Genomic DNA, 20,409 nt, shown 5'->3' with positions numbered 1-20,409 from the left:
TTGTGCAGGGGATATACCACTGATTTCTCCCAATTTACTCGAAGGCCAGAGGCCTCCGCGAATTCGGACAGGACCGTCCATATGGGGGTAAGGTCCGCGGTTACGTCCCGGACGCACAACAAAAGATTGTCCGCGTACATGGAGACGCAGTGGAGCGTGTCCGCTATGGAAATGCCCCAGGCTGTACCCTCCCGGCGTAAGCGGATCGCCAGCGGCTCCACCGCCAGTGCGAAGATCAGGGGCGAGAGGGGGCAACCCTGCCTGGTGCCCCTCTCGACTCGCAGCGGGGGCGATATGTAACGACCTAGCCTGACCCGAGACGTAAGGTTGGTGTATAGGAGCCAAGTGTATTGTAATAGAGTTGGACCTATTACCGCCCGACGACGGACTGGAAAGATGTACGGCCAGGTCACTGTATCGAAAGCTTTTTCGAGGTCTAGTATTATGCAGGCCGCACGGGGGAAGGCGTCTCCCACCTGATCTTGGACGTGGAAGACTCGTCTGATATTCTGTGACGTGTTCCTGCCAGGGACGAAGCCGTTTTGGTCCGGGTGAACTAGGGGGCGCAATATCTGTTCGTACCTGACGGCCAGTATTTTCCCCAGGATTTTGCAATCAGCCGAGAGGAGCGTGATAGGGCGGTATGAGGACAGTTGTTGCGGGTCTCTGTGCGGTTTAAGAAAGAACACGATGACCGATTCTCGTAGTGATGTCGGAAGTTCCCTCCTATCGAGGGCGTCCGTGAACATGGCGGCCAGCCAGGGGATCAACAGAGAAGCAAAGGAACTATAGTATTCAAGAGGAAACCCGTCTAGGCCAGGGGCCTTGTTCCGCGCCAAAGAGTGTATCGCACTGGAGACGTCGGCCGTTGTTGTTGTTTTCGTATCTATGGCGTCCCTGGTCGCCACTGTGACATGGGGGAGCGGCAGCGGGTCCAGGAACTGGGACACCGCCTCTCGTCGGTATTGTCTGAGTACTGTACACGGCAGCGTAATAGTGCCTGAACGCATCGAATATGTCCTGCTGGGAGCGCACCAGTGTGCCCATGGATGTCCGGATCTCGGTAATGGGTGCTGCGTCTGTGTCTTGGTGTGCCAACCACGCCAATAGTGTGCCTGTTTTGTCACGTTCTCTGTGTACGCGAGCAGCGCAAGCACGGAAATTGAATATCCGCAAGCCCGCCAGGGCTGTTGCGCGTTTCGTTTTTGCCTCGGCTACCTGTGCCATCGTAGCCGGCGGGGCATCCTCCTTTTTGGTGAGTGTCGCCAGCGTGTGTTCCGAGTCAGTGAGCGTGTTTTCAAGTGTGCGGCGGGCCCCCACTATCTGTTTGATACAGGCGCCTCTTGCAACTACTTTGAATGCGTCCCATTCCACTAGCCTAGAAGTGGCGGTCCCGGTGTTGTGGGTGAAGTAATCTTGGAACGTCTGTGTGTGTTCGTGTCTAAATACCTGGTCATGAGGCAGTCCCTCGGGAGGCGCCGTGTGGGCACCAGAGGGTGGGGTGGTCTCCAGCGTATACTTAGGATATGTGCATCGGGGTCTGAGACTACTCGACCTAGGGAGTCAGTGTGTTAGACCTTGGGTATCAGTGACAGGGTGCATAAAAATCTATCAAGTCTGGTCCGCAAGTTATGTGGGATGGAGTGGAATGAGTATAGCCATGTGTGGGGATGGTGAGCCATGGTGAGCCCTCCATGCTTCTACGAGCGTCCAATGACTGACCCCGCGGCGGAAACTTTCAGTTTGTACCGTGGCTGGAGAATGTTGGGGCGGTGGGTGGGACCTGTCAAGTGTAACGTCCAGTTCACAGTTGTAGTCGCCCCCTAATATCCATGGGAGAGAGGCGAATTGGGCTAACGCATCCGAGGGGGAGTCCCAGAATCTATCCTGCTCAACGTTTGGTGCGTAGATGCTGCCTAATAGGATTGGGTGTCCGTCTAGCAGACCCTCCAACAGGGCATACCTCCCCTCCTTATCTACTACTCTGCGCGTTTCCTGAAAGGGAGTGCATGGGCGAACTCAAATGAGCGCGCCAAGTGCGAACGTAGAGTATGATGTGGCGCATAGAATACCCCGCCAGCAGGATCTCAGTTTGTCTAGCTCGGGTGCTATGAGATGCGTTTCTTGCAGGAACGCGATGTGGGCACGTTGGCGCTTAATATATGCATATGTCGTGTATTGCTTGCGCGGCGTGTGCAGGCCCCGCACGTTCAGGGTGAGTATACTAAAGTCTGCATGCAGCATGGGTAGGTGGTTGAAGAGCTTTCTGCGCCACCGCACTTGCCCTCGACGTGGCACGCGCCGGTGCGGCGGAGGAAGAGGTGCCGCTGCTCGTGGAAAGAGCCCACAGGTGCCCCCCTCCGTGGCCAGCCGGTTCCCTCCGAGGTCGATGCGTGTGTCGAGGCAGGGGCCACCTCTAACTCCCTCCGTGGCCCGCACCTCTGTGGCGATGTCCCCAGTCGTCCAGCCGCCCTGCCGCCTCAGGAACGACTCCGGCTGCCCGCCGACCCTAGGCGGCGGCGCCGATCACAGCAGTAGAAGGCGGAGGGGGACCTCCGTGTGGTTGGTCCCGGACTTGCGTATCCGCCGAGTGTGGTTGCAGTGGGTTCAATGCCGGGCGGGTCGCGCCTCCTACTCCCAGCCCGTTCAGCGATGGGCCTCCGCCATCTTGAAGCTAGGTCCGCGGGCCAGAGACCACGCCGTTTGCTGCCCTTGCAGCGTGAGGCACCGCAGTTTCTCGGCTTCTCCCGGTGCCGTTAGTGCTCCGCCGTCAGGAAGGCTATATTTACCCCGGGACGACTAGGATTACAGGGCTGTTTGGCCGCCCGTCCACGGAGCCTCAGCAAAGCACAGCCACCACCGTGGCTTGCTTAGCCATGCCCCCTTGCAAAGCCTTTTCACATGATCTAAAAATGTACCCAAATGTTTTATTGTATATGGTAGAGCATTGGAATGTAAATCATGAGGATTGAGAAAACAAACCCCGGGTTGAGGGTGACATACTGGTGGTTGATTGCACTTATTCTCAATTCAGACCAAAGACCACCTTCACAGTTGCTGTATTCAGAGACTCTGCAGCGGTAAAACCAGTATTATGAAGCTGCCTCATGTTTCATGTATTTATTTTAGTTATTTGATATTGCGCTGTTCTATATCCATTAAACAGTGGATAGCTTTATGCATATGCTGATGGCACAAAAGTCAAATGATGACAATGAACATATGTTAAAAAAAAGTAGACATTTGAAATGTTAAATTTGAGCTCATGCAGGATTTTTTTAAATTATTTATGAAATATGCATATGTTACTTGTCCCCTTTTCTCTGTTCACAAGACTTGTTATGTGCGACTGATGTTTTTCCTTTGCTCATGCAGTTGGAGACAGAATCAGAGGATGGTTTCCCAGAAGGTGTGTAGAAAAATGCTCACAAGAATGTGAATCTGAGCAAACGCACACAGAGGAGAAGAAGACAAGATAGCCCTTGCTTGGGTTCTTTTGACAGAACGGACATAACCCCTCTAAAAAAAAAAAACTAAAAACTTTTATTGAAGAGATTGTTTAATAGAAATTTTGCGACTCTGCTGTCAGTATGTGTGGATGACGTTTTCCTCTTTCTGCTAGTGTGGACGGATCCAGTGCCATCTCCTCCAATATTTTTAAATTAAAGTACTTTTTGGAAACAATGGAAAAGTCATTCAACAAATACCTTCAAGATACAAATACCTTTATCAGTAGATAACATTTTTGTAATTGTTTATTAATTTTTTGGATGGAAGATTAAAAATGTTTAGTAGTTTTTTGTTATCTTACGTATTCAATTGTTTTAGGTTTTTGACATCTGCACGTGGTGCTTGCTCCTTAATTTAAATCATCTTAGGTTTTCATGTTTTGTTTTTTTGTGGGTTTACTTGAAGATAAAAACTGACCCGCTCCTTCATGTCTCCCAATCAAGAAATGCAGCAGATCTATTTGTAAGTATTATGAGCAGAAATGGGATGTTACTTATGACTTTTACACATGTACATTTTGTCAATATATGATAATAAAATCCTTCTATACACATTTCTTTATAGTTTTTATTGCATGTGCAGAAGCTTTATAATATAAATATATATATATATATATATATATATATATTATGTATTTAATACCTGCTCAGGTTCAGAGTGTCGAAATAAATTATGCAAAACAGGAATTTTATCCAAAGCTGTAATACTGTGCCCGGAGTGGTCCTTTTTCAGCTCGGCTTGGATGGTATTGTGCTAATCCTAGGCTTAAATATTTTATCATCAAAATGGCAAAAAGTTTTGTCCCTCTCTAGCTCGGCATGGATAACGCTGTGCTAATACTCAAAAACAGACATTTGAGGTGAGCAAATTTAGAGTGTTGCTGGTGTTGTAGGGTGCTCCATATAAAGGAGAACTTGGGAACCACCCACGGTTCCTTGTTTCCTGGTACAGAGGGTCACTGGCCACTCTGTAGTTATAGTTCGGATTCTCAGAGATAAGAATTCCTATGATTTTTGCTGGCTAATAACTTTGCCTCTGTATGCTGAATCAAAACTAAAATTTGCAGATATATTGCTTTTTCTACGTTGGTGGATGATGCAAATTTTTGCAGTGATACTACCACTGCATTTTCTATAGACTTTATAGACAGATTTAGCAGCAAAACGTCCAGACACATTTTGTTTTTTAAATTGGTAGGAATATAGACTACAGTGCAAAAAGGTTCCTTTTTGTTAGTAGATCAAAATTTGGTCAGTAGTTAAAAGGTTTAAGGCACAAAAACGTGGTGATACATTGGGCCATGGTATAACACTTTACTTATATGGTGTACTGAAGTACATGGCGATGACAAACCAATGTATGATTGGGTAAGCCAAACCCGTACTAAAGTAAAAGGCAGACATATTTTTTTCACCACACTTAGTCTGCAGTTTTTAAGTGAAAATATAGTGTACAACTGTTTTAAAAGTGAATAGGAAGCAATGATGCACTTTAGCTAAGTCTGGAAAGGTAGTTTTATTACTTTTTATATTTTGTTTACAAAATTACGGAGAACTGCAGTACACCTTAGAAATTACAGCGGTAGTTAAAAAAAGAAAAACAAAATTAAATATGTTAAAAATTCAAAATACATTGTACTACACTATATTTCCCATTAAAACCTAGAACGCTGGCTTAGTGCAGTCTAAACCATACAGCTTTCTTTTAATTTTGTAAGGGCGAAATATTGTTTACACAACACTTGGTCTGTGTTCTAGGTTTTATGAGGAAATGTAGTGTAGTACATTGTCTTTATTTTTTACATCAGTAATATATATTTTTTCTGTTAGTAACTTCGTACTTTCCAGGTAGTACGAAGGTACTCTGCAGACTTTTTTTAAAGTAATTTAACTACTTTTACACACCTGTATAAACTGACTCATCCCTTCCTATCCACTTATAAAACATTAGTACACTCAAAACCCAGAACGCAGACTGGTCTTAACAATATGGCTTTCCTTTAATTTTGTGAGGGCTTTCATTACCCAATCATATGTTGCTTTGTCATTGCAATGTACTGCATTCTACCACAGCACAATATATCACTAATCGTTGTGCCTTATGGGCCTGATTCAAAATGGTAAACGTACACTTTTAGGTAAGTTTACGATTGTTTGCTATTTACAGAGGTATTTTACTTGGAGTACTTTATGACTGTGAAGTCTCCGCACATAACAATTATTTTTTTTTTGTGCTGAGACTCCGCAGTTGTAAAGATATGACTTGTAAAATACCTTTTTTAAATTGCGAACAATTGTAAACTTACCCAAAAGGTAAAGTTTTCCTTTATGAATCAGGCTCTAACTTTAAAACTACTGAACCAATTTAGTTCTGCTACCAAAAAGGCCCCTTTAAACCCTGTAAGCTGTATTCCTGCCAAAAGTACTCTAAATCCTTTTAGGCATTTCCCCGCAATGTCTGCTCAAACAACACTACTACACTCCACACCACTGTATGACATGCCACTCCACTCTGACATCTCATTCCGCTCTACAACACTGTCTCTGGTCTAGTTTGCACTATATAAAACTCTCTACAAAAAAACTGTACGACATGACAATGTATGCTGCAATGCTCTACGATATGGCACTGTACAATACAGCACTCTTGGACAAGACACTGTACGACACTCCACTCAATCTCTAATAAAAGAGAGAGGGACCCTCTACCAAAGGGATGGGGTACCAACTATTGACTTTGTCAATAAGAAATTCCCTCTGGCCACATAAATCAAGACAACATAAATGACAACCAACAATACAGGCAGACTAAATAGTGCAGTAGAAACCGAAACTATGAAACAACAAATAAATCTCCAAATGTATAAATTTATTAAAATATAGTTAAAAACTAAACAAATAGTAATGGTAAAATCAGGGGAACACAGTCAATATAGGGAACAGAAAATCTTCACAGTTAATCACACAAGTTCCTAAAGTATAAAAGAAGGAAGAACTCAATAAGGTTATATTCAGCAATAGTCAGAATAGTCCTTAGTTGGTAATATGAGTTCTCTCCCCCAATTCTCAACGCGTTTCGACGGACCAAAGCAATTGTAGCCGTCTTCTTCAGGAAGTTTATTAGCTGTATTCCCCAGAGTTACTTTTCAAGAGGTGTCGTTCACTCCTGATGGTTAAAAAGGGGAAAGTTCTCTCTTTACAATGCCGTATACACGTGCAAAAATGTGATAGTTAATATAATCCTTTTAATGATCCGCGCTCACTTTCACTCGAGCGAATACCGAGGGTCTGTTCTTCAAAAAGGAAGTCTAGCACTCTTTTGATCACGCGGTAGAAGAGTTGTTAAAATTAAAATCTTCAGGGACAGAAGGAAATAATAAGATAATCTTGGCGCCAACTCAACTGAACTGGGGCTGCATCCGTCTCCCAAACAGTGGTGGCTATTGCTTCTTAAGGAATGAAACTCCAAACTTCCCGCGTGTCTTCTCCGTACAAAGCTTTCCTGTAATTCAATGTCTGTGCCACTGTACAACACTCTACTCCACTCTACGACATTCTACTCCACTCAACGACACTGTACACAACTCCCTCTATGTCCCCCCACCCCAATGGGGTGGGGAGGACATAGAGGGAATCTGCTCCACTACTCCACTCTAATGCACTCCTCCCTAACACTCTGTGCCACTCCACTCTACCACGCTCTACTCCACTCCACTTCTCTCTATGACCCTTTCCAACACTCTACGACACTCCATTACACTGTAAGACACATCACTCCAATTTGTGACATTTTACTCTACTGTATTCTATGCCACTCCACTCTATACCACACTACGGCACTCTACTCTTTGACCCTTTACACCACTCTACGCCACTCCAGTCTACGACATTGTACTCCACTCTATGCCTCTGAACTCCACGCCAGTTTTAGTACTCGGTATGGCACTACGACAAGCCATTCCAATTTTCTGTATGACACGCCACTCCACTGTATGATGTGGCTCTACATTCTACGACACTACTCCACTCGATGACACTCCACCCTACTCAACTCTATGCCACTACATTTTACAACACTCTACTCTGTGCAACTTGACAACACTCCACTCTGAGACACCACAGTACTCTACGACTTCATTCTGCGTCATTCCACATTTGAAGACTCTACTCCAATGTATGCAAGACCACTTTAAGCTACGACGAGACTCCACTGTAAGACACTGCTATCAGCGATACTCTACTCTATACCATTCCACTGTTCTCTATACGACATGGCACTCCACTCTACAACACTACTGTATGCCCTTTGATTCTATGCCACTACTCTCTACTTTATGCCACTCGACTCTACGCCACCCCACTCTACACACTCTTCTCCGCTCTAACTATTCCACTCTGACACATTCAGACATGACACGCCACTCCACTCTGACACTTTTCTCCTCTATATGCTATCCCACTCCACTCCATGCCACTGAACTAAACTACACGGCACTCCACTCTGACACTCTACACTACACCCGTTTACTTCACTGTAATGACATTTTACCCCACTCTGACACTTCAATCTGTGCTGCTCAACTCTACAATACCTACTACGATCTATGCCTCTGTACAACACCCTACTCTACGCCCCTACACTCCACAACTCTACTACACTATATCCCACTGTACGACACTACTCCACTCTGTTCCAATATATGACTCTCTACGTACGCAACTCCCTCTACGCCACGCCACCCCACCCCACTTTACTCACGCTACACTGTCGTACAACTCCCCTCTACTCAATTACTCAACTCTAGGGCACTCTATGCCTGCTCCACGACACTCTACGCCACTTCGCTCTTCAACTCTATTCCGTGCCACACCACTCTGCACTGCGACACGCCACTCCACTCTAGGCAACTCCACTATACAACACTTTATGCCACTCAACAACACTCCACTTTACCCCATGCCACTCCACTGTACGACTCGCTACTACACTGTATTCCACTCTAGAAAACTCTCCTCCACTGTATGCCCCTCCACTCTACGCCACTCTAGTCTGCAATACTCCACTCCACTGTGACACTCCACTCTACGCGACTTCACTCTACACTAGTATACTCTAAAAGACTGTACTCTTCTGCGTGCCTCTCTACTCTATGCCACTCCACTCTACCATATTCCTCTATAGGACACACTCTCCTTACGACTGCTCCGCTCTACTGTACACCACTACTCTCGACATCACTCCACTCTACATATACCACTCTGACACTCTACAAGACTGTCCTCAATGACACTTCACTGTCCATACTCCACTTTGACACTCCACTGTACTCTAAGACACACCACTCCTCTCTATGGCACTCATTCTAGAACACTGTACTTCACTGTATCCCTCATGTAGACTACACCACTCTACAACATTCTACGCAACACCTTCTATGCCACTCCACCACAATTTACTCCATTGTAATCTTTGACACACTACTCCACTCTGTGGCACTTCACTTTATAACACTGTACTGTACTAGAATCCACTCCACTCTGACACTTTACTCCACTCTGTGCTAAGCTGCACCACTCCACAGAACTCCACTGCACAACACTTTACCCCACTCTTCGCCAAAGTATGACACTCCTCTGCGCTGCTTCACTCTACGACACTACGCCGCTCAGTTCAACTACACTCTTCGCCACTCATTGACACTCCCTTCCAATCTTTGCCCCTACTTTCCGCTCTACAACGCTCTACCTTATCTCATTGCACAACACTCCTCCACTTTATGCCACTATACAACACTCTACGGCAATTTATGCAACTCCCGCTATTCCTCTATTTGATAGATGGATTACCCAGTGGCAGTCTTCACTGGGTAGATACAGTAAGGATCATGTTTCCAAAGGAAATGCATTTTTGGTGTTAATAATATTAACTTGGACCCTGTTTGACAAATCTCCACGAAACTTTACAAAAAGTGCTAGTTTTTGACTAGTTTCGCATGGAAAGTTTCCGGGTGAAACGGTAGGTGAGAAAAATAAGGGGTCCCAAAATGTGTTCCCCCTTCATTTTTCTAAAGGAAATTTAGATCCAACTACCGCCCAAACCACTGAACACATTTACACCAAATTTGTCAGAAATCTATATCTTGGTCCAGAAAGAGTGCTTTTTAGGTCTTGCGCCTAGCGTTGCAGTGCGCAGCACGAGACCTCTTGTAAGGGGGATTGAAAGCTAACCACATGCTTGTGCGTTTGGTTTTGCTCTCGCTGGCTGCCATTGGGCTTCGGGTGTTTTTTTAAATAAAAAAACGCACGCGATTGGGCAAAGGCGGGCGCATGTCCCGCCTTTGCTCTGCCCATTCCCACTGGTGGCCAGCACGCGCAGCAGCGAGCGTTCGCATTGCTGCCACGCTCCCTCCGCCCACTTCTCTGTGGTGCGCGCGCACCACTGGTTTACAATAGCGATTGCTTTCGCGATCGCTTTCAGTGCCGCTTGTCTGAATCATGGAGTGAACACGCCTTTCATGTTTGGGCTGGAGCCAACAGCACAAGACAAGCAGATGGGAAAAATCGTACGCGAAAACTTCCTGGGCGCGCCGTACTTAACACCCTTTATTCATGCTTACGGACACTACAGGTGATTAGTACCAACGAAGAGGTGGGCTCTCAAATTCTAGAGAACAGAAGCCTTAGTTCACACGGTCCTGACTCAGACCGCCTGCATTACAAATCTGCAAATAAAATGTTTATTTCAAGCTGTGACACCTCAACGAAGCTGGCAGGGGGCACCGCCTCCGATAACAGGCAGGTGGCGAACAAGATGTGAGTTGGCACTCCGCCCAGTGGTGTCCGTGACTGTCTCGCGGTCGAGGGGGATCGGTGTTGTGCAATGTTTAGGTGTCTCCCTCTGACCCAGTAGCACCTGTTGTGCACGAAGAGCCACAGGGCACACGGAGCGCTAAGTCCACACACGAAAGTTTGTTGTAATAAAGCACCAGTTAGTTACCCAGACCGGCTGACACCTATTTGTACCTCCACTACCACTCACTGACAGGGCAGCGTCTTGCCTTCCCTGGAAGCGGCAAACTCTGCAGCTGAGAAGCCGAAGAGGTTAGCTCTGCCCCTTAGATTTCCTTGCAGCTCTACATATCCGTAACTTTCCTTCCCACGAACTCTATTCAAATGTTTCTACGCCGTCAACCCATGCGCTACCCGCCATGTCTGTTCCAAGTACCACAAGCACATCTTCCTTGGGAAAGCATCGCACTTCAGAACCCTCCTTGACTCAGCCAAAAATAGACCCAAAAAACTATTCGATCTCATCAAGTATCCGAACTGCTCTCCCCCCAACCTTTAATCTGGAGGATTCTACAAAGAAAGAAAGCAGCAGATTTCACTATATTCTTTCCCATATTAATGCAGCAGTTTATCTTCAATGTTGAAGTGGTTTTTCCACGAGAAACGGAGAGAGTGAACGCGCCTGAAAGAACGCCTGTTATATTACAGGCTTCTGGACTTATCAAGGTCTGATGGGCCGCCTGTAATGTACCGGTGGATTGTGTTTTACTCCATACTGCCTTGACCACATATACTCTTGCCTATACTTCAACATTGAAGATAAACTGCTGCATTAATATGGGAAAGTGATTGCTTAGAGAAAACGTATCAACAATTGATCGAATTGTATTTGGCAATCAAAACCACAATTCTTATTCGAGCCTTGAAAAAGCCCTGTGGACGAAACGCGCGCCGGCTGCTGCTGTGTCAACATTTATGTTTTTGAAATAAAGTACACAAGACCTGATTGGAAAGTGTGATTAGAGTACTTTTTGGAGCTGAATCTCAGGAAATTGGACTAAAGACTTCTCTGGGATTTGTAATATGTTATAAAAGGATTCTCTTTGCTATGTGCTAATAAGTGATACATGCCATAACTGGATTACACAAACAATGATTGGGTGTGCTCGGGTGCAGTGTATATAATATTGGGTCGGGATCCCTTAGATCCCCAGACTGATTGACACCCTAGTGGGTGAGTGTAAAACACCTTTTTTGAACACCTCTTACCAAGTGTAATATAAGGAAATAATTTTTCTATGGACTTAGAGAGTTAGTAGATGTGCGGATCAATTTGAGCAAACCCACTCTTTTTGTTTATGATACCTCCTTATAGTCTGTTTGCTTTAGATACCTGCACAAGTGCCAGCATTGCATACGTAAAGTTTGTTCTTGTGTTTGAGTTTCTGCCATTTATTACAGTATTATCCTTCTACCTGTGTTTGGTACTCTTTTGTAACATGCACACGCCACTTTTCTCTTGTAACACACTGTTTGCTACCTCTTACATTTTGTTTGCTTTAGATACTTGCTCAAGTGCCACCATTGCCTACGTAACGATTGTTCTTGTGTTTGAGTGTCTACCATTTATTGCAGCGTTATACCGCTACTTGTACTATGTATACCTTTGTAACCTGCACAGATGCCACTTTTTCCTCCTATAATTGTACCGTTTGCTACCTCTTGTATTTTGTTTGCTCGCAATTGTCACTTTTGCCTCATGTAACTTAATGTTTGCTGTTGTACTTTGTTCACTTGTAATCTTCTCCTCATGTATCATTACTGTTCCTTTTGTGAAGTGCTCTGACACCTTCGGGTAAAGTCCGCGCTATATAAAAATGCATAAATAAATAAATACATGCCTCTACTTGGCAGCCTCAACACCCCTGTTTCCCACCCCATTCCCTCCTCACTGCCGATTCTCTGCAGTCTCCTCGTGATCATCGGCTGCCACTTGCCTCTAGCCCCTGGTGCCTCTCCTGTGCCCCCTCTTCGCCAGCTGCTCCCCTTCACTCTGGACTGTGTGACCGTGCCAAGCAGGTGCCTCCGCACCACCGACCCTAACACTTTTCCGTCGTTCGCTTGTAATACAGGAATGAGTGTCGGTCAATGCAAACGTCAGTCACGCCAGCCTCCGCTGCCGTGCATTGCAGCGCGGGTCCCTGTGCTGGGCACCGCGTCTGTTGAACCCTCGTGAGCCCCCCACAAATAGGGGTTACAGGCGGCTTACCATTTTACATTGTCTGAACAATGATGAATTGACCCGAGAGATTTCGTTCATGGTGGAAGTCAGCACCGGCACATCTCCTGCCCCACGGACAGCTTGATTTTTTGGGGAGGTAGGGTGTGGCAGGGGTGCTTTTCGCACCTTAACTTGTGCCGTAGGGTGAGTGACACACATTGTGCCTGGAGACTTTTAGGAGGAGCTCGGATTATCATAAGCTGCAAGAGAGACACACTTGGTCCTGCAGGGCTTTGTCCTTTTTTTCCACGTGCACTTCCATCTGTAGAAAAGACTTCCAGTTTCACAGTATCCACTCACAGTGCGAATGTGAAGGATGTCTCCGGATCCCAGATTACTTTTCGGAATGGCGTTGCAGAGGTCACCCGTTAACCCTTAGAAGAGAAGTCTGCAGCTCCATGTACGTCAGTTCCAAAGTTTTCAGGTGCCAAGTATCGCTCTTTCTTGCAGAACACTATTAACCCTCATGCAATTATGACAATGCGCCCGCTGGTTCTGTAGCAAATGGCAACCTTAATTGGGTTGCCCCACCTACACATAGGAAACAGACGTATTGGTAGCCATCGATCTGGAACATGGTGACTGGGAAGAAGCATGTAAACATCCCTCGGAGGTAGCAACGCAGGAGGTGATCAGATTGGTCCAATTATTTTTTTTTAATTTATTGTATGCATTTTTATATAACGTGGACTTTACCCGAAGGTGTCAGAGGGCTTCACACTAGGAATAGAACTGATACATGAGGAGAACATTACAAGTGAACAAATTACAAAAGCAAACGTTAAGTTACATGAGGTAAAAATGACAATAGTGAGCAAACCAAATACAAGAGGTATCAAATGGTGCATTACAGGAGGAAAAAGTGATGAGTGCAGGTTACAACAGTGTACAAAGTACAAGTAGAGGTATAATACTGCAATAAATGGCAGGCACTCAAGCACAAGAACAAACGTTGCGTAGGCAATGGTGGCACTTGTGCAAGTATCTAAATATCTAAAACAAACAAAATGTAAGAGGTAGCAAACAGTGTGTTGCAAAAGAAAAGTGACTTGTGCATGTTACAGACGTGTACTAAACACAGGTAGAAGGATAAGACTGCAGTAGCTGGCAGAACCCACTGGGAAGGCACTTCCATAGTCATGGAGAAAAGGATTCTCTATAATGGAGGGTCTTCCTTCAGATAATCGAGAGGGTGTGAATTACATTTGGAAGCGTCTTTCAAGGAGAAGAACTTTTGGGTCAGTTTTGAAGGCCTGGGAGGAGGTGGTGGTCCGGAGCTGAGGCAGAAGTGAGTTCCAGATTCTCACCGCGTAGCCTGAAAAGGATTGGGCCATCGAACTTTCCTTCTTGAAAGTGGGAGGTTCAAGCAGTAAATTTTCGGTATTTCGTGATGGTCTAGAGCCTCCAGAGAGTTTCAGTTTATTCGCCAGATAGCAAGGAGAGGAGGAGTGTAAGTCTTTGTGGGTGATACATGCAGTCTTGTAGATAGATCTTGCCTCGATGGGAAGCCAGCGGAGGATGGATAGCATGGGTGTGATGTGGTCGCTTCTTTTGGCCCCATAAATGAAGCGAGCTGCTGAATGGAGAATAGATTTAAGGGGGACAGGTGGGATTTGGGGAGGCCAGTGAGAAGAGAATTGCAGTAGTCCAGTCTGGAGAGGACCAGCGATTGGACCAGAGTTTGGACCAGAGTTTTAAGGTCTTGCTCCGGGAAGAAGCGACGAATTCCCCAAAGAAGGCGCAGTTGGTATCGAGCAGACTTTACAATGGAGTTGATGTGGGAGATTAGATTGAGTTTTTTGTTGAGTATGACACCCAGGGATTTTGCGCTATCAACAATTATGGGTTTATTGTTAAGTAGATTCAACTAATCCATCCATGATTGCACCGGGGGAGGAAAGAGTGAGGAGGAGGAATTCAGTTTTGGAGGGAATCCGAATCAGTTGATGTGTTGACATCCAGTTTTGAATGGAGTCCAGAGTAGAGCCTAGGACGAAGAGATCGTGAGTGGAGGCAAATTTGAGATAGATTTGAGTGTCGTCTGTGTAGAGATGATACTGGACTCCGGATTTTCTCAGGAGATCTCCCAGTGGTTCTAAATAGAGATTGAACAGTGTGGGTGCAAGTATAGAGCCGTGAGGTACACCTTGACTTACCGCCGAAGGAGGTGAAAGACTGTTCGCTATTTTGATAATTTGGGATCTGTCAGAGAGGAAGGAGGCAAACCATTTAAGCACAGTTCCCTCCATGCCCATTCTCTGTTGAAGAGTGTTGTGATTGACAGTGTCAAAGGATGCAGAAAGGTCAAGGAGAATTAGAAGACAAGACCCTCTCGAATCGAGTATCGGCAGCGCGTCATCAATCACTTGCAGCAGGGCTGTTTCAGTGCTGCAGTTTTGGATTAGGCCGGACTGAAAATTGTCAAGATCATTGTCCTTGATATGACGAGAGAGTTGTTTCGCTACACCTCTTTCTGTGATCTTCGCAAGAAAGGGTAGGATAGTGATGGGGCGGAAGTTGTTGAGGTCATTCGCATCAGCAGTGGGTTTTTTAAGCCAAGGGGTGACCTACCCAGTTTTGAAGGGGACAGGAAGGGAGCCTTGACCGAGGGAGAGGTTGACTAGAGTGGTCCAATAGGGAAGAGAATGGGTATAGAAGTCGATGACATTGGCACAAGGGATGGGGTCAAGAGAATGTTTGGAGGGCTTTGTTTCGCGGATGCACTTGAGGAGGGCATCTTCAGAGATGGGGGTCAAAGTTCTGCCAAATGCCTAGTGATTTGCCCTCCTCTGGAGGGATAGGATGAGCGGCCTGCTCCACCAGTGATTTCACTTTTTTGTCGAAGAATACAGCGAAATCAGCTGCTTTCTTTGTAGAATCCTCCATCTTGGAGGTTGGGGGAGAGCAGTTAGTATTTTTGATGAAATCAAATAGTTTTTTGGGTCTATTTTTGGCTGAATCAAGGAGGGTTCTGAAGTGCGACGCTTTCCTCAGGAAGATGTGCTTGTGGTACTTGGATCTTGCTGAACAAAGCATGGTCAAATTATCGGTGGAGGGCGCTTGCCGCCATTGTTTCTCCAGGAGTCTTAGGTGCTTTCTTTCTTCATAGAGTGATTTGTTGAACCAAGGTGCTGAGGGGATGGGCCTTTTCTTTTTGCTTTGGAGAGGAGCGACGTCATTGATTTCCACTGCAAGGAATGTGAGGCATTGGGAGGTGAGTTCGCCAACATCTAGGTTCAGGTCTAGTCTTGGAAATGACAGCAAAGCTGAATCACAGAGGGAAACGTGTCAATATTTTTAGTGTCATGGAAGCAGGAGGTAGCCCTCTTCGGTTGGCCAAGAGTTATAGGGTGTGCAAGGTGAAAGGAGAATGGGATGGGGAAGTGGTCAGACCAGTCTACGTGAATAGGGGTAGCGTTAGAAAGCATGCCTGCTTTAGAGATAACAAGGTCCAGGATTGAGCCCTTGGAGTGTGTTGATTCTGTGCAGTGTTGGATAAGATCATTTGCAGAGAGGAAGGTGGCCAGCGAATTTGCGGACAGATATTGAAGTCACCCACGAAGGTCTGATTGTCACTTTGTGAGTATTGGTCGCTGATGAAGTCAGTGAGTTCCTCCATAAACGCGGGGCCGCTGCCAGGCGGGCGGTAAACGGCATGGAATCTGAGGGGTGAGCGGTGGTGTAGTTGAAGCTCAAGAGATAGGCATTAAAAAGTGCGGAAGGAGCTGTTAGGAAAAGCCTTAAGTTATCTTTAGTTTACACACGCATACAACTTGTACACACTGGATGAGTGTCTGTGGAGATGCAGGCGTGAAGGAAACTGCCTACTTGCAATATAGGTTTGACCTCAAGTTGAGGCATTTTGAACTAGAGCTCCTGAATCGCAAAGCTAAACTTTCACTTTTGTTTACGATTGTGTGCTATTCACAAAGATATTTTGTAGGAGCGCCTTTACCACTGCAGAAACTGCACAATGTATGTGGAAAGACTCAGCAGTTGTACATTTACTACTAGTGAATAGCACGCAATCGTAAACATACACAAAAGTGTAAGTTAACCTTTATGAATCAGGCACATAATTGGGGAACACCTGCAACTGAGAATTCAGGTGATCAGATGGTCGACTGGCATTGCTGGGAGCCTTGGTGATGACATACCACCAAAATAAGCCCTTTCAGTCCAATGGGCAAAGCATGCCTGCTATGAGTCCGTACGCCAGCTGAGCCTTGAAAATATGTAGTAAATACATCTTGTAACAAACATTTATAACACACTGATATGATATCTCTGTTCAAAATGAAAAAAATAGTATTTATTTAACAAGAAAATGTGTTTCACTTTAGTACAACAGATGATATTACAGTTTCTTAAGTGATCATTTTAAAAAATACTTAGAAACATTCCTGCTCCCCTCCAACAACAATGCAGTTAGCCAACTAAGGGCAAGTCACTTGTCATGCATAGGCTATATATGGCCTGGATTTTTGTCATATATGTAGCAACATTACACTCTATTAAAACAAACTCAGAAGGGTTTTGAACACTGCACATATTTTAAGGTGCTCTCAGATGTCATCATGGAAAAAGGAGGTTCAGTGAAGTAAAATATTTGCCTACGATTATATAATTTGAACAAGCACTCAAGGCAGGATTGATCTCCGGTTTTCTGGTTTCCCATTATATGATTCACCCACTAGATGAGTATCAATCAATCAATCACATAACTTTATTCGGTATAAAAAAAATACCATAAAAGTACAGATTAAATACATCAGAGTTAAAACCAGTTCAACAGTCTAAAATTCTCCATAATACCTGTTCGATACATCAAAGATTGGGTGCTCCTCCAACCCTACTCTCTCGTCCTTCCGCAAAGAGCTGAAAACATTCCTCTTCAGAAATTAGCTCCCCCCCTGGTCTTCTTCCCTTGTCCCTCAGAGTCTCATTTCCTCTACTTAGCGCTTGGATGCCCTTGGGCAGCAGTCTCGCTCTACAAAACCCCTTCACTTCACTTCACACTCCCTTCAGCCAATTCCTTTGTAGGTCCATAAACAAGGGGTGACTTCCTGGTCAGCCTATATTTTCCCGATTTCCCCTTGTTGCTCTAAGCCTGACTGCTACCCTTAAAAAATGTACAGTACAAATCAGTCAAAGCGTCTGAGGACAATTTTAAAACAAGCATTTGCAGTGCAATAGGTCTCGCATTACAAAAGTTTGAGCTATTGGTGTTGCATTATTTAGGAATGCCAATAGCTCAAACTTTAATAATGCAAGACCTATTGCATGGCAAATGCTTGTTGTCATTTGGTGTCAAGCCAATTCAGCAGTTTTTGAGCAATTAATGCTAAAAAAACTTTGTATATCTAGGGACGCGGAGGATCTGCACAATGGATAGAACTGCTGAGATCTGAGTGACTGCCACCATATCAACAAGGAAGTGGTGGCAGCCATCTTAGGACTTGGAACTCAATCCTGAGTCATAAAAAATGCAATAAAATAGACCTAAGGGGGACGGATTTATAATTTATTTTGCCACAAATGTATGGATGTATCGCAATATTTTTTTAAATGAGCGTGGACTCCCGCTCTTCTTTTTTTAAACCCTGCTGGTGTGGGCCATGGCCTGCAGGGACGACTCAGTCCATGTTATTAAGGAGAGGGTGGTGTATGCCCCCCGGTCGTTTTTGGCCCGGGGCCCAAGCATTTTGTGAGGGGAAGCAGGCAGGCCCCCTCACCAAGTCATTTTCAGGACACATCCCCCAGGGAGTGCAGTTTTATGGAGGAGGTGGACCCCATACCCTGGTGCCTGCAGTATTGTTAAAGGGAGGGACGGGGTGGAAATTACCTTCTTTCCCATGCCCCATGCTAATCTTTTTTTGCTTTTCTGCTAATAGTTCTTCTTGCACATCAGTATATGACAATTGTTTTGATAAAGTTGTGTAAGTCTGCAATGGGTGTGTGGAACTCGCTGAGTTTTACTCCTATGGTATTTCACAGAGTTGCATAAAAACTCTGTGAGAGTCCGCTAAGTTCCGCCCACCCCTAATTTCAGTTGCATGATACACACCGTGCTGATAAGCTAATTGAATGACATACTTACAACAAGCATTTACAATGCAATGGTTTTGCCTTTGTTAAAGTTAGAGCTATTGCCATTGCTCTTGACATTATTTTTATTTGTTTTTTTAACATAAATAAATGGCATTGTCATTTACAATGCCACTAGCTTTATCTATCGCAAATGACACACACAAACACACAGAGCCGCCCCACACACACCCCCACACAGAGCCCCGCACACACAGCCCCCCACACACACAGCCACACAGAGCCCCCCACACACACAGCCACACAGAGCCCTCCACACACACAGCCACACAAAGCTTCCTACACACACAGCCACACAGAGCCCTCCACACACACCAACACAGCACAAGCAGGCAACAGGGGCAGACGGAGGCACAGGCAGGCAACAGGGGCAGACGGAGGCACAAGCAGGCAACAGGGGCACACAGAGGCACAAGCAGGCAACAGGGGCCCACAGAGGCACAAGCAGGCAACAGGGGCCCACAGAGGCACAAGCAGGCAACAGGGGCACACAGAGGCACAAGCAGACAACAGGGGCACACAGAGGCACAAGCGGGCAACAGGGGCACAAGGAGGCACAAGCGGGCAACAGGGGCACAAGCAGGCAACAGGGGCACGAAAACGGAGGCACAAGCAGGCAACAGGGGCAGGTGGAGAAAACACAATTTTCAACAGCCCACTTGGCTCTGCAACAGTTGCCTTTGAAAAGCAATACGGCGTAATGGGCATGATCAAATCCCGTCCCCTGCATAAAAAAAACAACAGCCTGAGGCGACTGCTACAAGGCATTACACGGCAAGGGTGCTGCTGCCGGCAATTATCCTGGTATTTAAACAAATCTCTCTCTCTCACACACAGAGCCGCCCCACACACACCCCCACACAGAGCCCCGCACACACAGCCACACAGAGCCCTCCACACACACAGCCACACAAAGCTTCCTACACACACAGCCACACAGAGCCCTCCACACACACCAACAGCACAAGCAGGCAACAGGGGCAGACTGAGGCACAAGCAGGCAATAGGGGCACACAGAGGCACAAGCAGGCAACAGGGGCACACAGAGGCACAAGCAGGCAACAGGGGCACACAGAGGCACAAGCAGGCAACAGGGGCACACAGAGGCACAAGCAGGCAACAGGGGCACACAGAGGCACAAGCAGGCAACAGGGGCACACAGAGGCACAAGCAGGCAACAGGGGCACACAGAGGCACAAGCAGGCAACAGGGGCACACAGAGGCACAAGCAGGGGCACACAGAGGCACAAGCAGGGGCACACAGAGGCACAAGCAGGCAACAGGGGCACACAGAGGCACAAGCAGGCAACAGGGGCACACAGAGGCACAAGCAGACAACAGGGGCACACAGAGGCACAAGCAGACAACAGGGGCACACAGAGGCACAAGCAGGGGCACACAGAGGCACAAGCAGGCAACAGGGGCACACAGAGGCACAAGCAGGCAACAGGGGCACACAGAGGCACAAGCAGGCAACAGGGGCACACAGAGGCACAAGCAGACAACAGGGGCACACAGAGGCACAAGCAGACAACAGGGGCACACACGTGCAAAAGACACCCACAAGCTGACAGCCCAATTATCTTGAGCCACAAAATGTATACAGACCCTTAATTCAAATGTCATTTTTAATTTCAAAATTCCCACTGGCCAGCAGATCACGTTCTGCTTCAGGATCTTAGAAATCTCGCATCTCTTGCCCATCCACAGTAAGAAAATGGT

The 20,409-nt window shown here is 46.2% G+C and overlaps 1 protein-coding gene across 1 annotated transcript in view; it reads left to right on the top strand.

Moving 5' to 3' along the window:
- Window positions 1-4,063, top strand: part of ZDHHC6 (zDHHC palmitoyltransferase 6) — a 136,235-nt gene extending 132,172 nt beyond the window's left edge. The window contains exon 11 of the mRNA XM_086922790.1: window positions 3,376-4,063. Within this exon, the coding sequence (XP_086778916.1) occupies window positions 3,376-3,479 (104 nt within the window). The 3' untranslated portion in view covers window positions 3,480-4,063. The remainder of the gene's footprint in view (window positions 1-3,375) is intronic.
- The last annotated feature ends 16,346 nt before the right edge of the window (window positions 4,064-20,409 follow it).

Source organism: Lissotriton vulgaris, chromosome 5 (assembly GCF_964263255.1).
Source record: "Lissotriton vulgaris chromosome 5, aLisVul1.2, whole genome shotgun sequence".
NCBI classification, from domain to species: Eukaryota; Metazoa; Chordata; class Amphibia; order Caudata; family Salamandridae; genus Lissotriton; species Lissotriton vulgaris.
The sequence above is the reverse complement of the archived record's forward strand: the minus strand, read 5'-3'. Positions and strand labels throughout refer to the sequence as shown.